The sequence below is a fragment of the Liolophura sinensis genome, chromosome 1, assembly GCF_032854445.1.
Source record: "Liolophura sinensis isolate JHLJ2023 chromosome 1, CUHK_Ljap_v2, whole genome shotgun sequence".
NCBI lineage: Eukaryota > Metazoa > Mollusca > Polyplacophora > Chitonida > Chitonidae > Liolophura > Liolophura sinensis.
Window position 1 is genome coordinate 62,154,190 of NC_088295.1, and position 25,722 is coordinate 62,179,911.

General features: G+C 36.9%; 1 protein-coding gene across 1 annotated transcript in view; it reads right to left on the minus strand.

Annotated features, from left to right (window-relative positions):
- Positions 1-25,359, minus strand: part of LOC135480584 (protein-methionine sulfoxide oxidase mical3b-like) — a 58,347-nt gene extending 32,988 nt beyond the window's left edge. The window contains 2 exon segments of the mRNA XM_064760459.1: positions 6-294; positions 25,180-25,359. Of these exon segments, the coding sequence (XP_064616529.1) occupies positions 6-287 (282 nt within the window). The 5' untranslated portion in view covers positions 288-294; positions 25,180-25,359.
- Positions 25,360-25,722: the final 363 nt, after the last annotated feature.

Here is a 25,722-nt window from a genome sequence, read left to right on the forward strand (position 1 = left end):
CTTACCCTTGTGTTTTTGCAGGCCTCTCCTCTTCTGTAGTCTTTGTGAGAGGCTCTCTTGTCCAGCTTGACCCATATTGACTGAGCCTTCCATGATGTGACACAAGACTTGAGGCGGGGGTAGAACTGACGGTGGTCCACATTTTTGAGGCCCAGGGCATCGCAGAGCTGGTGGAAGGTGAGGAGGATGCTTTTGCAGGTGCCCGCATTGATGAACTGGTTGAATAGTGCCTCTATGTGTGCGTCGCGTTTCTTCTCCAACCCCGCCACATGCTTTCTTGGCAGCATGTCATCTCTGAAACAACATCAACATGACGCCTATTTATAGGGTTTCACACTTCAAAAAGAATGCATTAGATCGAAAATCAACTGATCTATATGTCCTTCACAGCACACCACATCTTAACAGCACACCACAAATGACTTAACACAAAACTTAACACTAGGAATGTCCATATATATACATGTATGTGTTAAACAAACAAGGATTATAACCTGAAAAACAGCTTTCCTATGGAAAATGTACAGTCCATGTAGCAAATGACTGAAAAGTATAAATACTTGTAAGTGGGGTACATGTATGACAAGATCTGCATGATGAAAAAGTATTGATAACCATTATTCATAGTTTAGTACTAACCACATGTATACATGTACAGTATATGATCATTTCTGTCCATCTACATGTACATGTCTTCCATATTCATTATAACATCAATGTACATCTAGATACATCTTTTTTAAATGGTACTTCAATCTTTATTACATTTCAATCCACATACATCCATTGTACAGCTTACTAGTACATCTACATCATTATGTGCAGCATTTTTGTATTTATTTTTTGGATCTGTGTTTCCACTTATACGACGATGGCCAGCATTATGGTGGTAGGAAACCGGGCAAAGCCAGAGGGTAACCCATGACCATCCGCAGGTTGCTGGCAGACCTTCCCATGTATGGCCGGAGATGAAGCCAGCATGAGTTGGACTTGAACACACAGCGACCACATTGGTGAGAGTCTCCTGGGTCATTAGGCCGGGCTGGCGTGCTTACCATCTCGACTACTGATGTACACTACAGTCTACATATATTTAGGCACATATGCATTTAGGTAAGGATTTATTCTAACCGGTCAAAATGAGAAGAGGAAGCTGACTAATATATGCATTAATAAAAATGGTTTGTACAGTGTACTATAAACTGGACATGTCACATGTCTTGATACGAACAGAATATTGCAGTTTATAATGCAGTGCTATTATTATTATTATTCTTTCCGCTATGCATATGCTGGCGCTAAGGTTTGTGAACGTAGGAAACCAGACAGCCCAGAGTAAATCTTACCTCTGACAGGTTCACAAGATGTACATATAAATGTACCTGACAAACCTCATGACCTACAATTACATGTAACACCAGAGTGAAACAAGCGATACCAGCATCTGAAGTTGCAATCACACTGGGAATGGGCCAATTACACTGGGTGAGGTTCAATCACACTGGGCGAGGGCCAATCACACTGAGAATGGGCCGATCACACAGGCAAGGGCCAATCGCCAAATGAGCTAGCCATGGCCCTAAAAACATTGTGGATACATCTACATACGTATATTTATTTAACTGTTTGTTTTTAACACCATAATCAAGAATGAAGGAAAGAATGGTTGGTACTTAACGTCGTACTTAACAATTTTTCAGTCATTTGACGATGAGGAGCCCTTTGGTAAGAGTACACATATTGTGAGTCCATTTTTTACAATCTTTGGTATGACCTGACCTGGGTTTGACCCCAGGTCTCCTGACTTCGAGATGGACACTCTAACCCATAATCAAGAGGGAGGAAACTGAAGTGCTCAAGGTAAGCCAATGACCTTCTGCAAATATGCACACCATATTAATGGAAGACAAATAGTCTGCAATGAATGTTTAAATACACAGTTGGCTGAACAAGTGTCACTGAGAGAAGGAATCTACATATACTTTGTCCTAGATCGGGTTTGAGCCTGCATCGCATGTGTCCTAGTGATTGACACGAGTCTGTGTCTACATGTATGACATTTGTACTGACTTAAGCTACACGTAAATGTTGTTTTTTTTTTCATTGTTCTTTTAAATAGCTTACAAACTGTTACATTTTACCTACATTACCTATATTGTTACTTAATGCAATGTGCATGAACATGCATGACATGTATAACATCTACGTGTACTACGGTATACATATGTACTGCCCAAAATAAGGCATCAATAAATCTTAAGTGTCAAGACTTTCCACGTTTATACCAACATACTTGTACAAGTAATTACAGCCAAGCGAGAATTATTCTCTGGTCCTTTTATAATATTTATAACACAATCATGAGAACAGGCGGTAATTAAAAATCTTGGGTCTCATGCTTAAGGAGTGTAATAATGTGCAATCTAACAATATGATGTGAATGCTTGTCAGAAAACATCGGGATAAGGAAACAATAACGCCTTTCAAAAGACGGTTGTGAGAAAACAATAAGCTAAAGAAACAATACAGCTCAAAAGCCAATGCTATGTCTATGATAATGTTTGATGATCAAATTTAATTTCCTTCCTTCCTTCAGCTCTATAAATTTCACACGGCTCAAACCACAACTGAAGAGTTCCCTTATCACAGTAAGTTCGTGAAATGAAATATCATTGCCGCTACACATGTATCTTCTTGACCTGTAGCCAAAATACTGTATGCTGCACTGGCATACTTATAGGCACGTGTACCTGTATATATACATGTGCAGGGACATGTAAAAAGGCTACTTAATCACTCTAGAGACATGAACAATGAAGTCAGTAGCATACTTAAGTATGGTACATGTGCAATCCATGGAGACCGTTCCCCATCAGATATACCTCAAATGACCGGTGATTTCGTCCGTGACCAAGCTGCTCATGTTTCCAGATTCTGAGAGTTTTATTGATTCTAGGAAAATATTCTTAGGTTTGTTTTGGATGGTAGAATGATATTCTACTAGGAAAATGTAAGTGTTAGCAGCAAAAGTAATATCTGATGACATGTACATGCCTCCAAAGATTCACTTTGCTGGTTGAAATCTTTAGTCACTTAGGGTAGATAACTGAATACACAACCTGTGTTGCACATGAGTAATGGCATTTCAAAATAATTGATTGCTCCATGCAACTTATTTACTTTATCAATTTTATAAATATGACAGATGTCAATTTTACACGGGTGGAGGAAACTGGCTGAGACTCGCAAATACCACCGCAACTAGCCAAATACGGTAAACACTCCATGCACATGCTTCTGGGTGTGAAGGTATGAAATCCTCCTGCTATCTGATACAACACAGTGTATCTCATTAAACCCATACATGCATAAAGTATGAAAGTAATATACATATGGCATTAAATCCAGAATCACTCACTGAATTTAACTCAGAACAAAAAAAGAGGGGGAGAGATAGCTAAAATTGACTTGATTTATTTATGAATGGGTTCCTTAAGCACAGAATGAGGAAATATCTTTTAAGACACATAAGAATGAAACTTCAGTGCCAAAAGGACAAAGTTCAGTTCATTCCATTTGATTTTTACACACACATACATACATGTATATGTACATATATATAATCCTAACAGGTAAAATATACATGTGTCTGGGAAATGCTGTTAACTCTGCAAAAGAACCTAGTGTTCTGTATGAGTCACTCAGATTAGCAAACTGAATGTTTAATTGAGGCGAAATTTACACCTCTGGTCTATTTCCACACGATACACGTATGCATGCATGCTGCTCCGTGCTCTGCAGCAATGAACAGATGCATGGTAATAGTTCAATTCAAGATGTAATCTTGCATGAGCATGAGCATATATACCTACTTATAATGTACAAGTGCCTTGTCTGGCAGTCTACAGAGAATCAACATACAACATGTATGTACATAAGTATTGATCGACCACATCACGGTTGACTACATTACCATGTAATCTCTGTAGAAAAAATCAGATCAACAGACACTTTTGAACTCACAATAATATATTATTGCATATCAGCTTCAAAGGAACAGAACTACATACATGTCTATAAGTACAATGTATAATGCAGATGTACTCTGTACGTGCAGATGTATGTGTGCTTTTACATGCACATGTACTCAAAATGCACAGTGATGTTGTATTACGCGTGCCCTGAATGAGAGACTTAAATAAACCTGATGTAACAAGGGCAACATCTGTGTACACAGTGATCAGTGAAATGATAAAATGCTATCCAGTCATAGTGGAGAGCAGCGAAAAAAACACATTGTGCGCATGCAGTGTATACATATCTAGTACATTTACTCCAGCACACAAATGTTGCATGTTTTCAACAAGACCTATACATTGTACAATGTGCTTTATACTGGTCTAACCAATACACTTAGTGCTGACATTTCGTATTCAATTTACAACAATACTCAGGTACCTGTATACCAAGTCCAGCTCATGCTGGCTTCCTACCCGGCTATACTTGGGAAAGTCTGCCAGCCACCCGTTATGGTTGTGGGTTTCCCCTGGGCTCTGCCCAGTTTCCTCCCTCCATAATCCTGGTCGTCGTCGTACAAGTGAAATATTCTTGAGTACGGCGTAAAACACCCACCATATAAATAAATAAATGTACATGTATGTACAAACATAGTGAATTCAGGTTACTTCATTTATATGGGTGAACGCTCATGACTAAGTCACTCATTTTGTCTGCTTCTGACAGTCCTGTTTATTCTGGGAAGAAGTTTTGAGGTTTGTGTGGAAGGTATGAGGACATTCTACAAGTGTCTACAGGACAATATAAGTTTCAGGACGAAATGTATTATTCTATGAAATTTGAAAATGCATGTTTTATTTCCCGTCATTTACTGCATTAAATTTGTAGAATAAACTAAAGTAGGATGCATAAATGTACTACTTCTATCTTAACATAGTATATGTAAATGTCTCCGGACCAGAACTCTATGTAGCCCTGGAGATACATCTACCTTTACATCTCACTAATATGTACATACACATACTATACACATGTACAGCATTTCAGCTCAGCTCAAACATTACCCACAAATATATCAGCATTCAAGACAGTCAGAGAGAAAGCTGTCTGAAATAACTTAAGACTTTACCTGCTGACAGTGGAAGAAATGTAAGAGATGTACAGAAGCTCATGTACTGATAGTGCATGCAATGATTCACAGACAGACCAGTACATGTCTGTATGCTGTTGTTTGGCTTTAGGTTTAGGGTTTAAAGGTTTGCACATTGTGATGTATATGCATGCAGCCCATGTACATTTCACATTTGTGGATCTCATTCCTTTCAAATTCTCATTTCTCATCAAAATTCATGAATTTGATAACTCAATTGTGACACTAACCTTGTTTGCCATTATTCAAAGTACTGTAATCTACATGTACGTATTGTACTTCATAGGTTCTTTTCGTATTTATTTACTTCAATGGTGTTTTACCTCATACTCAAGAATATTTCACTTATAGAATAACAGCCAACATTATGATGGGGAGGAAACTGGGCAGAGCTCCAGGGAAATCCACCACCATCTGCAGGTTGCTGCCAGACCTTCCTATGTACAGTCGGAGAGGAAGTCAGCAAGAGCTGGACTTGAACTCACAGCAGCCTCATTGGTTAGAGGCTCCTGGGTCTTTGGCATGCTAACCATCTCGGCCACGAGGCCCACTCTTTTCTTGTTTTTAAAAGCTATGTATACGCCATGCTGCCGTTTCTTTTTTTTTTTGCAGCTATTTTCTTCTAAATTCTGCGTCTATTCAACGTACTCCAACCGTGTTGTCGTATTGGAGAGCTCTGACATTTCTGAGAAATCTCTACACAATGTACAAGTTCTTTTTTGGCGATCTCCACAATACGGGTGTTGTCAAAACATGGTTTTGACCATGCTGTAATTTTGCAAAAACCTGAATCATGGCAAATTCAATGTATGAATCACATAGTAGAGTTCCTTTCTGGTGATCTTCACAATTCAGGTGTTGTCAAAAATCCTGATTCATGGAGAACTGACTCTTCCTTGTGGCGCAGTAAAGATGCCAAGAAGTGAAAGGCGAGCAAAGAAACGTTCTCGGTGAATTGACCAAAACAGCCGAGGGCTGTCATTCAGTTGTAGATTTCTTTGGGAAAAGCAAGGGCAGACTGTCCACCAAACCAGGCACGGTCACCAATGAAATCTCAACAAATGAGACCACAAATGCCTTGAATGCTGGGACTGTTACTGCTAATATGCCTTGTGAAACATCAAAACCCAAAAAATCAAAACATTCTATAGGAAAAGAAGCTGTTCTAAGTCTTAATTTTGACTGGCTTTTAATTAATTATGAATGGAGTGACGAGGACAAAGCTGACATTCCGATGTTATACTGTACCCTGTGTCAAAACACAAAACATATGCTCCAAATGGGAACAAAACATGGACAGCTGTTTCATATAATATTAATGATTTAGTTGTGGATTATTTACCATGACTTACTTGGATTTCCCATGAATTCAGCATCTTTTATGTCAACTCTGCACAACACTAAATGATTAAGTCTTATTCAATTGAATAAACCTTTTATTCAGTTTATATTTTTCTTGACAGTATTTTACTAGAAAGTGATTTTTCAGGGTAAAATGTGCAACAACATTTCATTGACATAATTGCTTTTTGATATTCACTGCAGTAATACTCCTAAGGCAAAATTAGGGTTGAATGCAGGGTCTTGTTGCATCTTTCAAAAGGGTTCTTCCAAAAATTAAAACTTAAAATTCACAAACAAAATGAAATTCAGAGTTTCTGAATGCTTTGCACTTTGAAAATGATTACCTGTAAAAGGGTGAATAGAAATATTACATTTACACATTAAATCACATTTCAAATTTATCTTCAAATTTCAGTTTTCAAATGTTATTTGATTTTACTCTACAAGAATTCCTGGATTCAACACTAACAAAATGTGAAAAACTGTTTTTCTTCACATGAAATATAGTGAAATTCTAGTAAAATTTAATGGCCATAAAATGACTTAGATTGCTTCTCAAAGCATCTGGGATCTACAGCTTCCAAGGAACGCCCACCCCGGCCATACGGCGATGCTCTCTACACTCGCAGTGCAAGCCCTTTTAGATAGTTATTCCACCATGCCCCTTTCAAATCCTGGCTAGGTGTCTGATAATTAATGTAAATTTACACTAATTACATGTACAAGTACATTCAAGTTATTGAAAATTATTACCAAACATACAAAGTTTTTGCTATGTCTCCATGAATAACTGAAGTCATACATGTACATGTACATCAACGTCATGCAGCAGTTGGTAGACGCTCGGTACACAAAAGCATATCAGTACATTCACACAGACAACTAAATTTAGCCGTCAAAACACAGCCTTGGTTAACTGTAACATGTACTGGTATGTGTGTTAAAGACAAGTGTGTTTGTCTTTTGGGATGATAACATACCGTACAGACACTTTACAGTTTACATACAGACAATGAAGATCTGCAAACCAACGGCTCTTTCAGACTGTACAAGTAATAAATGGATTTTCTACGATCATCATTCATTGAAGTATGGTTTTTTTATCAATCCATGTCAATGTATCATATTAATTCACATAAGAATGCACCATTATATTTTTTTTATTTATTTGATTTGTGTTTTTTACACCGTACTCAAGAATATTCCACTTATGCAATGGCCGCCAGCATTATAGTGCGAAGAAACAGAGCAGGGCCCGAGGGAAACCCACAACCAGACCTTCCCACGTACGGCTGGAGAGGAAGCCAGCATGAGCTAGACTTGAACTCACAGCGCCTGCATTATTGAGAGGCTCCTGGGCCATTACGCGGTGCATCATTATAAGGCGTTAATGAAAAATGCATACATTTTTAATTTTAAACCAATAGGCTAATCATTTAAATGAACACTGCATTTGTGCCAGAGGATGCATAAATTGCCTTCTGTCAGATACATACACATCCTGCCCATGTACACCATACTGTAACATTATCTTTCAACCTTCCATCTGTATGACCAATATGCATATGTATTTATGTGCATCCGTAATACATGTACACATGTCAGCATGAACCTCAAATTACGAAGATAATATTAAAAGACGCCCATGCCCTGGGCTATTAAAGATACCAAATAGCTAGTGTACTACAGACTATAGCATAATATCACACCTATGTACTAAAAACTGGACAAATGACATACATGTAAACACACACACTGTACACCAAAGCAGCTGATGATTTCATTGTTCCATAAATTTAATACCGATACAGCATGCAGTGTGTTTGTAATTGTAATTCTTGCATGTAATGGGATAATGGGCGTGAAGTGTTTCAGTGTACAAATATAATGATACATGTATAAAAAACAGATGACACAAAGACAGACAACTGTTCCTCTTCAATCATCATCATACAAGCATGACTGATGACAGAATATCCTCTGATTAAATGCAAATGCATATAAGTAAAATAAATAATAAAAGCCAGGTCTGACTTTTTCTTTGTCTTTTGTACATGTATGCACACAAACACAAAATTCTAATTCAAGAGTTTTATAAGGACTACAGTTCTGTGGAAGTCGTTCACCTTTAAATGTTATCTTCACCTTACAGCAGACTTCTTGATCCTTTAATTTGTCAACAATTGCCAGTGTACATTTACACAGACACCTACATAGTTTAGATTTATACATGTACATATATGTAACACCTACACACACACTATATATATATATATATATATATAACCACACACACGCACAGATGTATCATAATCTAGCCATGTGCAATAATCTATCAATTTAATTAAGACACAGGTGTGTACCTAAATACTCACCCCCTGAAGTCTAAGTGTGGCCCGGTTGGAATGACCTCACAGTCTGGCATCGTGTCAAATTGACCACCTACTTTTTTTCCTTTGCTTTTTTCTCTCTGAACGGATGTTTACCTCTGGTAATTTCCACGTGTGATTAGAGCAGAGCAATGATCCTACATTGTAATTCTCCACGTACAAAATACCATTACCACTACAAAACACTCAAGCAAAACTGAGGCAGGCTGAATTACTGCCACAGAGCAGTACACCTACAGTATATTACTCACAGGTTTATCTGCATCAGTAATTCAGTGACTGATCTACAAAGAGTGATCTGTGCCTATTCTTATGTGTGGTACAGTTGACACCATTACGACCTGTACGAGATATATGACAGAGGCATGCAGTCTATGTTGTTGATACAGTGGTAAAGTACAGCAAGTAGCAGTACATGTCCCTAGGGGTTTTTACCTCCTCACAGTAAAAATCCGTCCAATTCTGGATGAAACAAGCTTGAGGCTATTGACACTCCTTGCCACATGCCTCCTGTAGTCTGACGATCACATACAGGGAAGGGCTATTGTCAGATTTACGCCAACACAATGATCACCTGAAAGATTTCTCGATTCACAAATGACCAAGCTGCTTTCCAGATGGTTATATATCCATGTACCTATCACAGCGGATTGTCCCCCAACAATGTTCATATATACAGGTGTAAAGACCTGCCACAAACAACTGTGTGTGGTATCAATGAACTACCTCACCTTTATACGAGTAGGTATTAAAGGGTCACACTTCTCTCCCAAAAATGCAAGCGTGGTTGGGTTCTCAAAATCCAGCAACTCAATCATCCTCAGTCAATCAGAGGAGAGATTGTAAACATCTCTTAAAATACACTTACATTCACAATCTGTTTCAGAGTGTTCATCATATATGCATATGTACACTACAATCCCATAGCAATGAGTAATCTGCCTCCCACACACATCAACAATTTCTATACCATTGTAACACAGCTTACATAAAGCAAGTCCTTGCATAAAGGTATCCAGTTAGTCACTGTGTTCAGGGCACTACTTCAATGGCTCTCACTACACAATACTAAACAGTCTCAATGAACTATTATCATATGGTAAATACTTTCCTGTCAGATGGTTATCTACATATATACATGTATGGGTGAACATGTTCTGTGAGTGTAAATTCACTGGATGATAGATATACAGCAACTACGCTGTATTCATGACTTATTAGTCACTGGCATAAGTAATTATATGTCTAAATGCTATTTGATCTTGCCCAGGTGTTTTCCCTCTACAGGACGTCAATTTGACCTGCTGTCAGATACATGTACATGTATGTACATAGGCACACGTGGATGGCTGTCACATTCAGGTGGGGTAAATTGTACAAACAACAGTGACATCATGCTGAGTGACAGAACAAGCAAACGTCTTATACACAATAGATATCCTCTTATCTGGAGTCATTAGCATGATGTCGGGGACATTCCAATGAATCACATCCATGGACATGATACTCAGGCATGCAAGCAGTATTAAAGCAAAAGCTGGTCACTGTTTCAATGCTGGAAGAGACAGGAAAGAGTGACTACCTTCTGAAGTCACTAACTACAGTGTCATTCAAATCATGGTCTCTTTAACACTCAAGTGTGAGGGGTGACAACAGCTCAGACAGAATTCAAAACAATCAGTATTTATTTATACAAGTGTCTGAAAAATTTAGTAGATCACGCAAGCTTGCCTTGTCAGTTGCAAGTGGGTACAAAATCAGTTAATATTTATATAGCTGAGAAGTGCAATCAAAGTAATTATCTGTATCTATACCAGTTTATAACCACTGTATACATGTATGGGTGCATTTTTTTCATTTATTGAATTTAGACAATGATGCCTAGAATATGATATCATGGGGAAAATTTTGAGAAAATGTACAGGTAATCAATTTACAGTGACCCACTCTTTCTCTGCACAAATCAGAGCTACCCTACCATGATAACATCCACCTATGTACATGTATGTCCTAGAAGATGAGCTCATGAAAAGCACAAATAAATGCTTTTTATTTGATCACCTTTACAACTGACTTCATCACTTGATGAAACTATATTATTCTATGATGTCATCTTCAGGCTACAATGTGCATTAAAGGCAAAGAGTTTACCTATTGTAAGTACATAATGGTGCTTCGGTAAAATTCTATTACCTGCTTTTATGGGAATACCAAGGGGTTTTACCTTCTCACATACTACACGAACAAGCAATACTACTCATGAACAATTTTACTTGCAGGATTTAAGGCATGCAAAATGGGTTTTTTACCTACACTACAGTCAAACATCCACTGAACAATCTAGATTTCTCTTCAGAAGAAATTCCCCGACGTGTGTTATTTATAGTTCTACAACAAACAGCTAATGTGTTTCAAGGTTGCCATTACGTCTAATGATCCTATCAACTACTCCATAACAAAAGCGGTGTTAAATTGTCTTGTCAGGTACATGCCCAAGCTAAATCTATTTACAAATAATGACATGTGAGACGTATCATTTAAAAATATGCGTAATTAATTCCGTAGAGTGTGCAAATGAAAGAACACACAAAGGGGGTATTTCACTAATTATCTATCATCAAGACAGCATGTGCAGTTGGAGGGTTAAAAAAGTTACCAGACTCTTGATTACTACATGTACACTGCATACATGTGCTTCAGTTCATCTAGTACAATAATGAATTACTCCATTAAAAACAACGGCAACAAAAACCGCCGCGATAACTGACCTGTTGATTTATATGTAGCTGTCAAGAAGAACTGGTCAGTCGCAGGAAACCACTTGTTTCCCAAAATAAAACACCGTACATGTGACACTTGACTGATGAGCTGTGAAGGGTGTTCTTAGATTACAGGCAGTAATCAACATCATTCTTTTTTTTCTAATCAAACTTATTAATTTTCATAAACACTGTACTACAGTAGTAGAGCAAACAGACACTGTTATGAAAAACAATAAGTCATATACACGTGCAATAATACAAAGACATGGTCATCTATGTGATTTTATGCACAATTTGGCATTCCATTATTTTACATTTTTAATTTCTTCAATCCTGAAAATATGAACTCAAACTTTTGTCACCAGAAGAATAGCAGAGATACACTATGACTACAGTGTTACATGTGCAAATAAAAATATACAATTTATTTATTTCGTCAAAATATGAGTAGAACGGCTTACTAATAATAATGAAATGAACTACAGAAATCTTCCAATGTCATCTGAGAGAATTTTAGTAAGCTTGAAACTGAAAATGTTAACACATTATTTATATTCATACAAGTCTTCAGCATTTTCAGTTTCAAAAGACATGTGCATGAACTAATAAAAAAGGAACTAAGAAAAAAAGTTTCTTAAGTTAAGAAACCATGTTGAATATTCTTTACACTAAGTCCTTTACACTATTTCCTATCAACTTCACTTTGACACTAATTATCCCAAGTTTGCTTTCAACATCTCATAAGCGTATTTGCACCCACATAATTTACAACAGTCTTAGATGTACTTACTGCATGGATTCTGAGGTAACCGCATAGATGTACATGACGTGCCCAGGCCCAAGTCACCAGTACCTTTGTCTCACACTCAGTTCATCTACTGAGTTAATCAAAGTACTGACATTCTATAAATATGGATAGCCATTTCTCTTTTATGACATTTATGCAGCAGTAAAATAACATGTATATGTCAATAAATGTATACAAACATCTATTATATGTACACGCATATCAATTTATAAACAGGCATAGGGACAGACTTTGACTGGCTGCCTGGATGCATGGGATTTAGGTTAATTAAGGTGAGCTTTTACTTATCACAATTTTTCCAGCAGGAAAATCTAGGTCAGACAGATAAAGCCAGGGCGTCCTTATTTCACTAGCATGTCTACCCTTTTCAAATCCCCTGTATAAGCTTTTAATTAAATGTCAAATGTTCTTGACTATCAAAGGAGTGTTGTAAGGGGTCTTTAGCCTTTCCTTTATAGGTACATGTACATGTTAGCTTCAAGTGGGTTGAGGCTGGTGAACTGGAGAACACATCTTAACATTTAGGTGCACTTCGAGTACCAGAGGACCACTACCTTGATATGAGCCTCAATGGTAGATATACTGTACACCAATATTTTGTAAAATTCAGCACAAATTCTTTTACATTTCAAATATTTAAATGTTGAAATGAATCAGAAATCTAGGAACCTCCATCAAAAACGTACATCTACATGTACAAGTACGCATTAAAATATTGATTATTGGAACTTCCAAAAAATTACGTGAATAAACAATAACTTCAATGTTCAGGCCAAGTGTCCAAACATTAGAGGAATTACAGTACACATTATGTGTAGTTAGCTCTGATCATGACAACGAATGCTTGAAATCACAAAAATTTTTGTAATGAATTAAACCAGCGTAAGTTTATACAGAACTTAAGCCCAAGCAGACGACATGTATACAAAGATAAGAATGTGGGCAAGGCTGGTGTATATGGAGTATGTAAACTTACACATGGGCGTTCACATTATATAGCACTCAGAATGCAGTATCACAGGAGAGAAGTTCATGTGATCTCTGCAATGGTCAGACCATGTGGTGTATTAATTGTACTGGGTAACTCAGGGAAGCTTTGTGAAGCTGCCCTAAATAGCAAAGAGGAGTCGATTAGGCAGAATGTGTTGTCAATTGAAATGCTGCAAAACTAATCAAAAGTACAGAAAATTGTCGGTATTTATTGACTTGATTGTCAACAAATGCCATCCATACTCAAGAATTATTCACTTTTACACTGGCGATTGTTCTTGTGGATGGACGGATTGTTCTTGTGGATGGAGGGATTAATCGGGGTGCCTGACATAAACCACTGACCTCTGGCAAGTTACTACCTTTCCGCATGTGACATACAACATATGCAAGACTACACAAACAGCCACACCTGGTCCAAGAAGCAGTGAGAGCCAGGAAATGAAAATTGTCATAACACAAACTTGTACACAAACATGTGCAAGTACACCAATGCTGATGCCAGACGGTGTACATGTGGGTGTACACACCTGGCAAATGACCCAAGTTTGACACCTGCTTTTCCAGCTGATAAAGCACACCACACAAAACTGTTTACATCAACAATTAAATATGTGTCACATGCATGTACATACATGTATACATTGTCTAATATTTATTTATTTCATTTTAATATTTAATACATACATATACATATATTATTATTATGTAATATTATATATATTAATATATTATACATCATAGTTAAATAGTTTTTTTATTTGATTTGTGCTATAACTTTTTGCTTACACAATTGGCGTCATGTTACTTTTGGATGTTTAAGTGTTGGAAGTCAGAGTGTAAACCAGTCATTCACCAAACACCTGACAACCCTTCAGACTTTAGTAAAGTCGCATACTGAGCCGAAGTTAAGATTTAAGCCTACATGTATACAACCTCATTGATCAGTTGCGGTGAGAAATAAAACTCATGCCAAATCAGCCATTGGGGGCTGTGACCCATCAAAGTATGAGTTTACACCATGATACAGTGGGAAAGATACTCCAGGCCAGTTCCAAAAGACCCCATCTAACTAGCAGTTATGTTATTCCTGGAAATACACACAGTCCCTGTACATGTATTTGTTCCTAATAATTCTTAGCACAGTTTACTTACCCTGAATGACCTACAATTTTGACTACAAAAGTGCATTTGTTGAGGCAAATAAATGTCACAAAATGTTGTTTTTGGTGCTGAAACTTACAATTTTCTGGTAGCATATCACCCCTTGTTCCAAGCAAAATTCAGAACACCTTACTAAACTAAATAGAGCTTTCAGAATCAGAAAACATGGGCAAATTAGTCATGGATGAAATCTATGGTCATTTAGCGTACATCTTCATCATGACCAAGTTACTGTATACACTTAAAAAGTACACTGCAAAAGTAATAATTTATCTCAAAGACCGTACCATATCAAGGAAGTTATACAGTCACATGTGTATACTTATATAACTTGAGCTACTGTACCTAAATAACAAGCTTTGTCACAGCAGTTGTTTGAACAGTGATTACAACTTACTGACATACTTATACCTTCATGTACATGTACATCACTGCTAACAGCAATGTATGTTTTTTTGTATTGTAACTCTTATCACAATATCACACCTTCACGCACATGGACTTGTTCTTCCTGTTTATACTGGATATACAACGTACATGTATGTACATGTGGAAAATTGTAGATGACAGAAAATACATGCTGTACATTTTTACGTTTGCCTCTAAAAAAACATACACTTTCAATCACTGTGATTATGAAAAATAATTGTATACGTATGCACATGTTCATGTACATATGGACATGTCCATGTTGGCATACATGGACAGGTAGACACGGACACATGTCCATGTTGGCATACATTGTCAGGTAGACATGGACACATGTCCATGTTGGCATACATTGTCAGGTAGACATGGACACATGTCCATGTTGGCATACATTGTCAGGTAGACAGGGACACATGTCCATGTTGGCATACACTGTCAGGTAGACACGGACACATGTCCATGTTGGCATACACTGACAGGTAGACAAGGACATATGTCAATGTTGGCATAAATAGACAGGTAGACACGGACACATGTCCATGTTGGCATAAATGGACAGCGAGATACGGACAGATGTCCATGTTTACAGCATCACTAATTTCCGGTCTAATACAGTTTTTACACCTAATACAGTTTTTTTAATATATGTATTTACAGTATCACTTCTTTTTAATTTATTTCACTGATACATATTTACAACAATTGTCCGGTTCACTGGAGGGTTTCATAAAAAACTTAACCTGGAAAATACATGTACTGGTAACTTTGTTCACTTTGCCATACATGTACATGTCCCATGGGTTTTGAAAATGCTCAAAAGGCCTAAAGAATAGCTTTCATTTTGTGCCAGCTGCTTATATCAGCACAAAAAGGCACACTTCTGTACTACATGTCAACATAAATGTATAAAGTTGTGCCTATAAAGCCAACAGAAGACGCCGGCAAAAGGCATTAGTTGGCCAATTAAGCACGGAAACAACCTCTTCTAAATGTCAATGGCAGACTGCCCCTAATTCCTTAACATCAGCTTGTCTGATCTACTCCGTCATGGAAGAGGCAAAGAATTGAATCGATGTGCTTAGTAGATCAGGGCATTGACTGCATAAACCGCATGCCCACGTAACACTTGTACATACACTGTACCACTGAATAGTAGTGTCTAGCATAGGGAGGCTAGGAAGAGGGTTCGAAACAGCCGGAAAATACACTTAAATACATATAAGTTTGCTTGAGACAGCTTCCTACTAACTTTGTCGTCCTGCACACTGTATGGATAAACTTCAGTTAGCAACAGTGACTTATGCTGAAAATAAGCACTGTTAAAATAAAGTACAATATGAATAATATGAAATATTTAGTATTTTTGAACCCGCAAGGACAATAGGTGCTGTACAATATCTCTACACTGCTGTTAGTGGCCACTTCAAACTGGCACTAATCCAAAGGAAAATAAACCAACACTAGCTAATCTTGACCGTATGACAAATGATGTAAATGCTGACAGCTGCAACCGACAAATATTTTGATACACACGCACTTGCATTGATAATTCAGACATTATATGTGACAGAAATTAGGAGATATAGCACCATACCCTGCAAATTATAACCAATACATCTATAATGCAAATTCAGGTATATGCAAAATGATCCCAAATGTAGTCGCTGTGATTCAAGTTCAGCTTATGTTGGCTAGCTCTTAAGCCATTTGTTATTTATTGATTTATTTGATTGGTGTTTTACGCTGTACTCAAGAATATTTCACATATACAACGGCGACCAGCATTATGGTGGGAGGAAACCAGGCATAGCCCGGGGGAAACCCACGACCATCCACAGGCTGCTGCCAGGCCCTTCCACGTAAGGCTGGAGAAGAAGCCAGCATCAGCTGGACTTGAACTCACAGCAACCACATTGGTGAGAGGCTCTTGGCTCATTATGCTGCGCCAGCGCACTAACCAACTGAACCAACTGAGGCCCATCCAGCCATTCGTGGGAAGCCTGGAAGCAACCTACAGATGGTCGTGTGTTTCCGCCAGGCTCTGCCCACTTAATTTCCTCGCACCATAATGCTGACCATAGTTGTATTAGTGGAATATTCTTGAGTATGGCATAAAACAGCAATCAAATAGATAAGTAATTCAACATTAAAATAATTTCATTTACTATGGTATAAATGGATTTCGTCAATAGTTTGTTTTGGGGGGTTTTTTTGACAGCTAATGCACCGGTAATTTGTGTACATGTAGATTACAGCCACATCAAGGTAAAACTGCTCTGTAAGGGCAATATTTCATTCAAAACACAGTACATATATGTATGTACATGTCAATTTCACTGTGAATACTACAATTACTATATTCACAAACATGTACACGTCCATTTCTAAATCTTTGCAGCAATGACAAAAAATGATGCATATCAACAAGATGAAGATCAGAAACCCATGCATGATAAGCTTCCTCATGATAAACTTTTGAACTTTCTGGAAAAAGTTTCCTTGTAGCCAGCAGACCAGTCATTCTGCAGCCACAAACAGGTATGAGCTGACACAGAAACTGACCCCCAGATAGATTCGGTCAAAGGTGTGCAGGGACATGGATTAACACAGGAATGTAGAGCTTTACAGGAAATGTTGACACAGGTTCTTATTTCCTCACCTATATGTATGCATGTACACTTGCTTTCTGCTGTTAATATTCCCACTTCAAGACACCTGTTCACGGGCATGCACGTATCAACATGACGAGGTAGATGTACCTGTCATGTACTTATTAAAGCAATAATACTGATTACATGTTAAGTCTTTATTATCCATAGCTGTTGAAGACAGTTGAAATTTTGAACTTCTTACTTCAATCATACAATGCAAGCTGTTCATTTCAAACAATTAACATCTCAAAGAAAAATGAAGGTTACTCAAACACAATGATAACCAGCCTGAAGTACTTGTACACAAAAGACCTTTAGTCAAATATAAGCAAATTAAGAACAGAAAGTTATTAATAAGGATGACATAAAATTTCATCCACAAAAGGGCATTTTTTAAAGGCAAATAAATGTCACAAAATATTATTTTTGGTGCTGAAACTTACAATTTTCCAGTAGAATATCATGTCATGTTCCAAGCAAACCTCAAAACACCTTTCTAAAATCAATAGAACCGTCAGAATCAGGAAAAATGGGCAAGTTAGTCATGGACCAAATTTCTGGTCATTTAGGGTACAGTACCAAAGTTTCACTGGGTAATTTTTAATAAAAGGTTCACATTATTTAGGCATTTGCTCAAAAATATGCCAATTTAGTTACTAACAAAGAAAATATACCATAACCATTTTACTGGACAATTGTAATAATGATGCTTAACACATACATATCTAACCCTGCACAAAGGGTTATGCTGCCCTTTTCCTCTGACATAGGAGGCCTTTAGATCACTAATGTGTACACAAATAAACATACTGGTTTTATCAGGTTTTATTTAGCTAGGTACAGCAAAACCTGCTGCTACAGTACATTGCTCTGCCTGAGGCACAAAGCATTGTAAAGGCTACATAGGACGGTATGCATCCACACAGACAAACTATTACCTGAATGTATACAATATCCAGATAGACATACTTGCACATCCAAGTACAAAATCAATCAGCTATTTTCTTTGAATCTTGTGGTGAGAGATCAGTGATTTCCTCATTATGGATATATCTTAATCTGCATTGGTTATCACACATCATGGGCCAGAGCATGCTGAATAAATTACAAGCACCCTTGACTGGGAAAATACGGATTCTCAACTTCCAATGACCTCCCTGGGGAGTGTCATGCAAAGATTTGTCCATCATTACAAACAGGATTTCCAGGTCTTAAAATTGAGCGATACACCATGTCATCAAGGATTTTTAGATTTAACTACATGTATATGTACAATGTATGTACAGTGTAGTAATTGCACTAGAAGTGTGATGTAAGTTTACAAATTACATTTACAGAATCTGAGAAACCTGTTCAACATGTTCAGGACTACCTTAATGAATTTGTATCACCTTCCCATGTTTTACAAAAACAGTATTACATGGTGATACAGGCTAAGGGTGATGATCCTTTCAGACATAGTTTTGTGATAGTATTAAAAGTATGTGTACATTTACTTGTTAATTTATTTCATTGATGTTTTATGATGTACTTGAGAATATTTCACTTATATGACGACAGTCAGCATTATGATGCAAAGAAATCAGGCAGATCCTGGGGGGAGCCTAAGTACACGCACAAGAAAGACATATTTACAAATACAAACCATGCAATATTAAATATCAGTGTATATATTATTTTCCTTAAATTACATTTAGACAAAAATTGTAATACAATAAACAGTAAAATTTTATGTATAATATTAGGTTTAAATCTAAGTGTAATATATTTAAGTATCTGTACTGCAATTTTGAAACTTTCACATGGGATGTGCATGTAGCCTTCGAATGACTTATCTGATTGGTGTTCTTCATGTCGGCAGCATGCAACCCACTCGTCCACTGAGGATCCCAATATTGTTTGAAAGGGAATAAAGTATTACATCATAACAAAATACAAAAAGAGTAATTTTTATCACAAGACAGACTAGAATTTTTTATCACACTGATCACTGTTTGACATTTATTAACATACTGTACACATGTCCGCAGTACAAGAATATCATGTACCCTGGACATACATTATTCTGGGCGGTTAAAGCTAAATAAGCTGTTTTGTGTGAATACATACACACATAATCATTGTCAACAAGCCCTATTGCTAGATTTGACCTCCTACTGCTATACTCTATGTATATTTAACAAGCATCACACAATACATCCTTGATTCAGAGGATACATCCCTTTTGGTACAGCTACAGTGACATAGGTGTGGTATGAACCCACATTGGAAATGTGTCTTAATTACACCAGACTATCCCATTCGTGATATGTACTCAAGTGATGCGCTAAGCTTGGCTGCCAGATGACCCACTCACGCTCCTCTATTTATACTTGTAAATGTACACCCATTACATCATCTAATATTGGTCTGTATCATCAGACTAGTCAGCCAATCATATGCTTCATGCAACCTCTGAGTAATCAATAATACATTACCAACAACCCTAACACTGTCTGTCATTTCTGTGTATATTCACATTTATCCCATAGTTTGCTCGTATCAGTGATATAACAACAGTGATGTAAATTTTCAGTATTCCATGCGTTATATAAATAACCCAAACTTTTGATTGGTCACCTGAATTTTCACTGCCAATGAAATGAAAAAGTACAACTGCATACCAGACTGCTTTTATCGTTTACTGGCGTGGGGGAAAAAGTCAGGCTAGCGATCACTAACTGCACCGTGGCAGCAGTTTCTTGATACCAAACGGTTAAGTTTTTGGGACAATGGATAGGCATAAAATTTATCTTCATTAAATATGAAAAACAGCAAAGGTTCAAGAAAGGAAATGAAGCGGGTACTCACATGCGGTGAACTCAGGCTGATGCCTCAGTATCAGATTCACTGACTACTTTGTAGAGCACCAAAGAGTTGTCTCGTGTGTGAACTGGTCTGCAACTGATGTACCTCAAGACTGTTCTTAGATCTAATCCATTCTGTTTGCCACATCGAACACGATAACTGGTTTCATTGTAACCCTTTCATTCAACATCTAGTCTACCATCACAAGGAAGTTCAAAATAACAGAACCAAAATCAAGCCCTTTGAAAAATCGTAGCTACTGTTTTGTTGCATTCTCCAAGTTCCATGATGGTTAGTAAGACCAGCAATTAAGTTTTGAGGAGAATTGTTCGCATTAAAAACCTGCATTTGAATATTTCGTTCAGTATGACTTTTGAAATCACCGCTCCATAAAGATATGACCTAGATTTAGGTCACAATTTTGGACCCAAATGTTTCAATAAATGAGCAGTTATGAATGCTGATATTTTCCCAAAAAATCAAAGCTCGTCGTCTTATGCACACCAATGGACTGTGTTGAGCTTTCTGTTCATAGAAATCACAGATTTCCCCTCTGTTTTCTCGAAATATATTTAGTTAAATGTGTGGTTCGGCTCCAACCATTTGACATATACTGATATCAGTACGCATCTCATTTACATACTTGTATTCTCTATCAACCGCCTAAATCCGTTTAAAATAAATTATGGGATACACAGGTATTGGTATGCAATGAGTGACCCATTACATCAAATTTATTACACTCATGATGTAATTTTCCTTTGTTCCTCACCAATGGCTCAGAAGAAATCAAAATTGCACCACTCGTTTAATAAAACTCATGCAATGGGTCATTCATTATATATCATCTATATATGATAACTATGGGCTGACAATCTGGTGTGTCCAATTAAAAGGTTCTCACAGACCTTAATAGACATATATACATAACTGTACATGTCAATGCATATGCTTGGCATGCAGTTCCTTGTGGAACAGTAGGACTCGGTCAAATCAAAACAGTCTGTGCCATGACTTTATCCTACTGTACTTAAATTTGAGAATGCAGATAAACAGCCAAGAAGAAACCCTGTAAATACATTTATCAAGTATAATGTGACTGCTGATAAATATGTGTACATATATATATATATATATATATATATATATATATATATATTACACGTCTGTGTACATGTATATATAAGGGGAAAAAGGTAAGGCCTCTTAACACAAATCTCATACATGTACATGTAAATAAATCAAACATATTTTTTTGTCTTGTTTCATATTCTTCATATCCCATTGTCCTAATCTAAATAAGTAACTCAATTATATCAGGAGTACAATCAGCTGATCACGTACCATTAGGTCTATATAAGGTTACATGTATGTCCTATTATACTGAGCTGTCACTCAACCTGGATGGCCTGGTTACAGACAATACAAACAGAGTCACAGCTCCTGGTGACTACACTGAAGTCTATACCTGCCAGCTGGGATCTGAAGTCCCCATCACCAGAGTAGATGAAAATATCCTACAGTAGCATGTACCTTTCCATCATACATGTACAGGGTATGTTTCAGGTAGAAATGGGATTTTACCACTAGAAAAATGGTACATGCAGTACAAGTAGAACGTGTACATGCATTAAGTCAGTGTATTGTCACACGAGACAACAAGCGTTCATTGACTGATAGGGACACATTTAAAGCTCTGCTAAATTCACACATACTACATACATCATGTCAATTAATGCATTTACCATTAAATCACATTTCTAGCTCACATAATGAGCTCACATAATCGATAATAAGTCCTTATGTCGCTGAAATTTCAGAGAGGCACAAAAAGTAAGTTTTCCATTTTTGTCTCCTATTAACACATGAAGGAAATGAACACGATCAGGATATATGTATACATTTGAAAATTGCAAAGTTCTTATTAATTTACCTAATTTAATTCCATTAATTACATGTGGCTCCTCAAGCTACACTGCAGTACATGCACAATGTACGTCACAGCCATGTTATCACAAACCTATTACGCTGTTACATGCTGATGCTAGTAATCAGATAAACAGCTCTAAAGCATGTGGTAAAAGGAGATGTGGTAATTAGCAATTATGTGTTTGTCACATACAGTAAGTCTGCTAATTTCCCTCCGATAACATGTTCTGTAAAAGGTCAACTTCAGAACAGTTTTAGCTGAAAACTGATGAACATGACCACATTTTAGATACCGGACATGACTGCATCATTGAAATATAAGTTTTGGACACGTTCACAATACATGCAAAACGTATAATCATGAACTCAGACATGTTACGGTAGTATCTCTCGGTGTGACATGTTTACACAGGCCGTAATTACTGTAATGACCAGGAGTTTGCTAAAGGGACAAATGAGGATGGATTAGATTTACTGTTAACATTATTACACCAACATTAAATGACGATGGATTTACACATCATGAACTGTACATTCAGTGCACTGACATATGAAAGATTGGATGTCTGATGTCGAATGAGACATCACCAATGAGGAAATGTCTAATAGTGGAGGTTTAATTGTGTTAATGATACGCAGAAGTCAAATGTTGCCGTTGTACAGGTACATAATTGTGGCGACTAACACATGGGAAGTCGTGGTATTAGCTAAGGTCATAAGTATTAACTAAAAATATCATCATGCCTTTGACATGATAGGTCACATCTCAATCCAACTGGGAATAATTCCCAGACCTAATACTCACTGAACAGCTTTATGATTCATGAATGCATGTATTTCATATGGTATAAAATATATGGCATGCAACAGTCTGGCCGTCTGCTATTAAATCAAGTGTACTCTAGTCTACATGTATGTTCAATATATATACTAATATTGTTATATTAATCTGTACCATTTAAAAATTACATGCTCATGGCAGCCAATAAAGATGATAATATACAGGCAAATTCACCCCTTCCCCACACCCTATGTGCCTTCCAATGCATTACAATCCATACAAATTACAATGTTCATAAACACAAATAGAATTTTACTTTTGAGAAATAGGTTTGGTCTGTTTAGTGCCCTACAGGTATTCAATTATGGGGTGAAATACTGGCTTGATTTCCTTTATTTTGTAATGAAAGTTTTGTAGATCTATAGATGACAATCAATTCCTCTTCACTAGCTACCAGTTTTTTTGTACAGTATTGTCTCATTATAATATACACATAAAAGCTGAGACAGTCATTCACATACCTGAGCTAATACACATATATAACTGATATGATAACCCAATTAAGATCAAGTTCTAAGAAAAGCCTGCTCCAACGAAAAAGCCTGACACATGACATTTATTATATAACAATGACAATTAGTGAAACTAATATCAACATATAAGCCTGTGTATCCAGCATAACTGCTGTTACCTCAGGCTGCTCTTAAATCCTTACAGACTTTACTCTCTAAATCTGCAATCAATATATGTATTTTTATGCACATGTCCTTGAATGTTAACATAAGTACCTGTATAATTTGTCTTTGTTACATACTGGTCATATATTGGTAATCAACATTATAACTTGCAGATGACTTAAATTCAATAAGTATTAATAAAACATCCGTCAAACCTACATATGAAGTGCAATTCCACTTCCATAACTACAAATAATACTGTTTTACAATAAAAAATTTTTTAAAAATTGGATTTCATTAAATATTTGGAAATGTCCTTAAATAAAATCTATTAATTTGTAGTATAACTGAATCGTAAAGTTGCTTTTGTTTGCTGTTCAGCATCTTCAGCATCTTCAGCAGTTCAGTGTGAAATGTAGTTTTCAACAAAACTTATTTACTTAAATATCAGAAACTGTTGCAAATAGGCCTTAATGTTTAATTTAATCGAACTGATACAGTACACAACTCCCTTTAAATGCTATAAAATCAGAACAGCTCATATACACTTATCATTTTTAATATGACAATCAGTAAAGCAAATTTCTCAAGGATGGAAACAAATACTGTAGATTAAGTAACTGATTCATGGGATAAAATCAAAGTACAATTACAGATGAACAGAGATTTCTCACCTACCTTTTTCAGTAGCAGCAAGCAACAGTTGATCCACCAAAAAAAATAATACAAACTCAAACTTTCAAGTCGGATTATGCTGCTGTAGTTTTAAGAAAGATTTAAGCAAGAACAAAGGGTCAGAGCTGCTGAAGATTGTCTATACGAGCCTGCAAATTTCACTGTCAATCTCCAAAAGCCAAATGTCAAATCGCTTAATCTGCCACGAAGTGCATCATCATATCAGATCATCTGATCATGTGGCAAGTCCACAAACATCTCTGGAGACCTTTGAACAATAACGAACGGAATGTCGGTTATCCTTTCTTGTCGGCAGCAAATGACAATAAACTGACACGTGCGTAAGTTGAAATCCACAGTCTTGGCCAATTCAAGCTCAACTTCAACCCATCCCAAAACGTCTACGTACAGTGCAGACAACTTGTTTTGAAAACAGAGCGATTTCAAAACAACCAACTTCTCCAAAGCTTGCAGTCAAACTTACAGCGCCAAGGATTCGAATTAACTGTCGGCGTAAAGCCTTTAAAATGCAACGGCAACATCAGTCATTTCAAAAGATACTTACATGCGCACTCTGCCTCAGCACTAGTGGAATATCTCGGGTGATTCATTCAAAGTACCATGGCTGACACGCCATTTTGAATTACTCAACCTGAAGTTTTAGCGCCATCTAGCGGGGAAGAAGCGCGAAGCACCTGTCACACATTAACGTTTAACTGACGGCGCGCGATATGAGGCGATAAAAAAAGAGACAAAAGACAGTATCTTTATGCCAGTGATTATGTTGCCACGATTATAATCTACATACATATAATCTTAAACAGTCCGTAACAACAGGTCAACCGTATTTGAAAAATCGTTTATTAAACAGGCACCCTATATTTGATTGGTAAGCCTTGGTAAACGGCGGGAGCCTATAGCCACTGTATATATACGTGCAGATCTTCGAGTACAGTTTTCGGTTTACGGTTTTCCATACCTCCACTCATTCAGTAGGTGTTAATTATGCACAGTGTATGGAAGCTACGCTCCTATTGCAGCGGTTACTAGTATTACCTATATAATTCTTCCAGTAAGGATGGAAGTTTAGCCTACTGATAACTAAAGA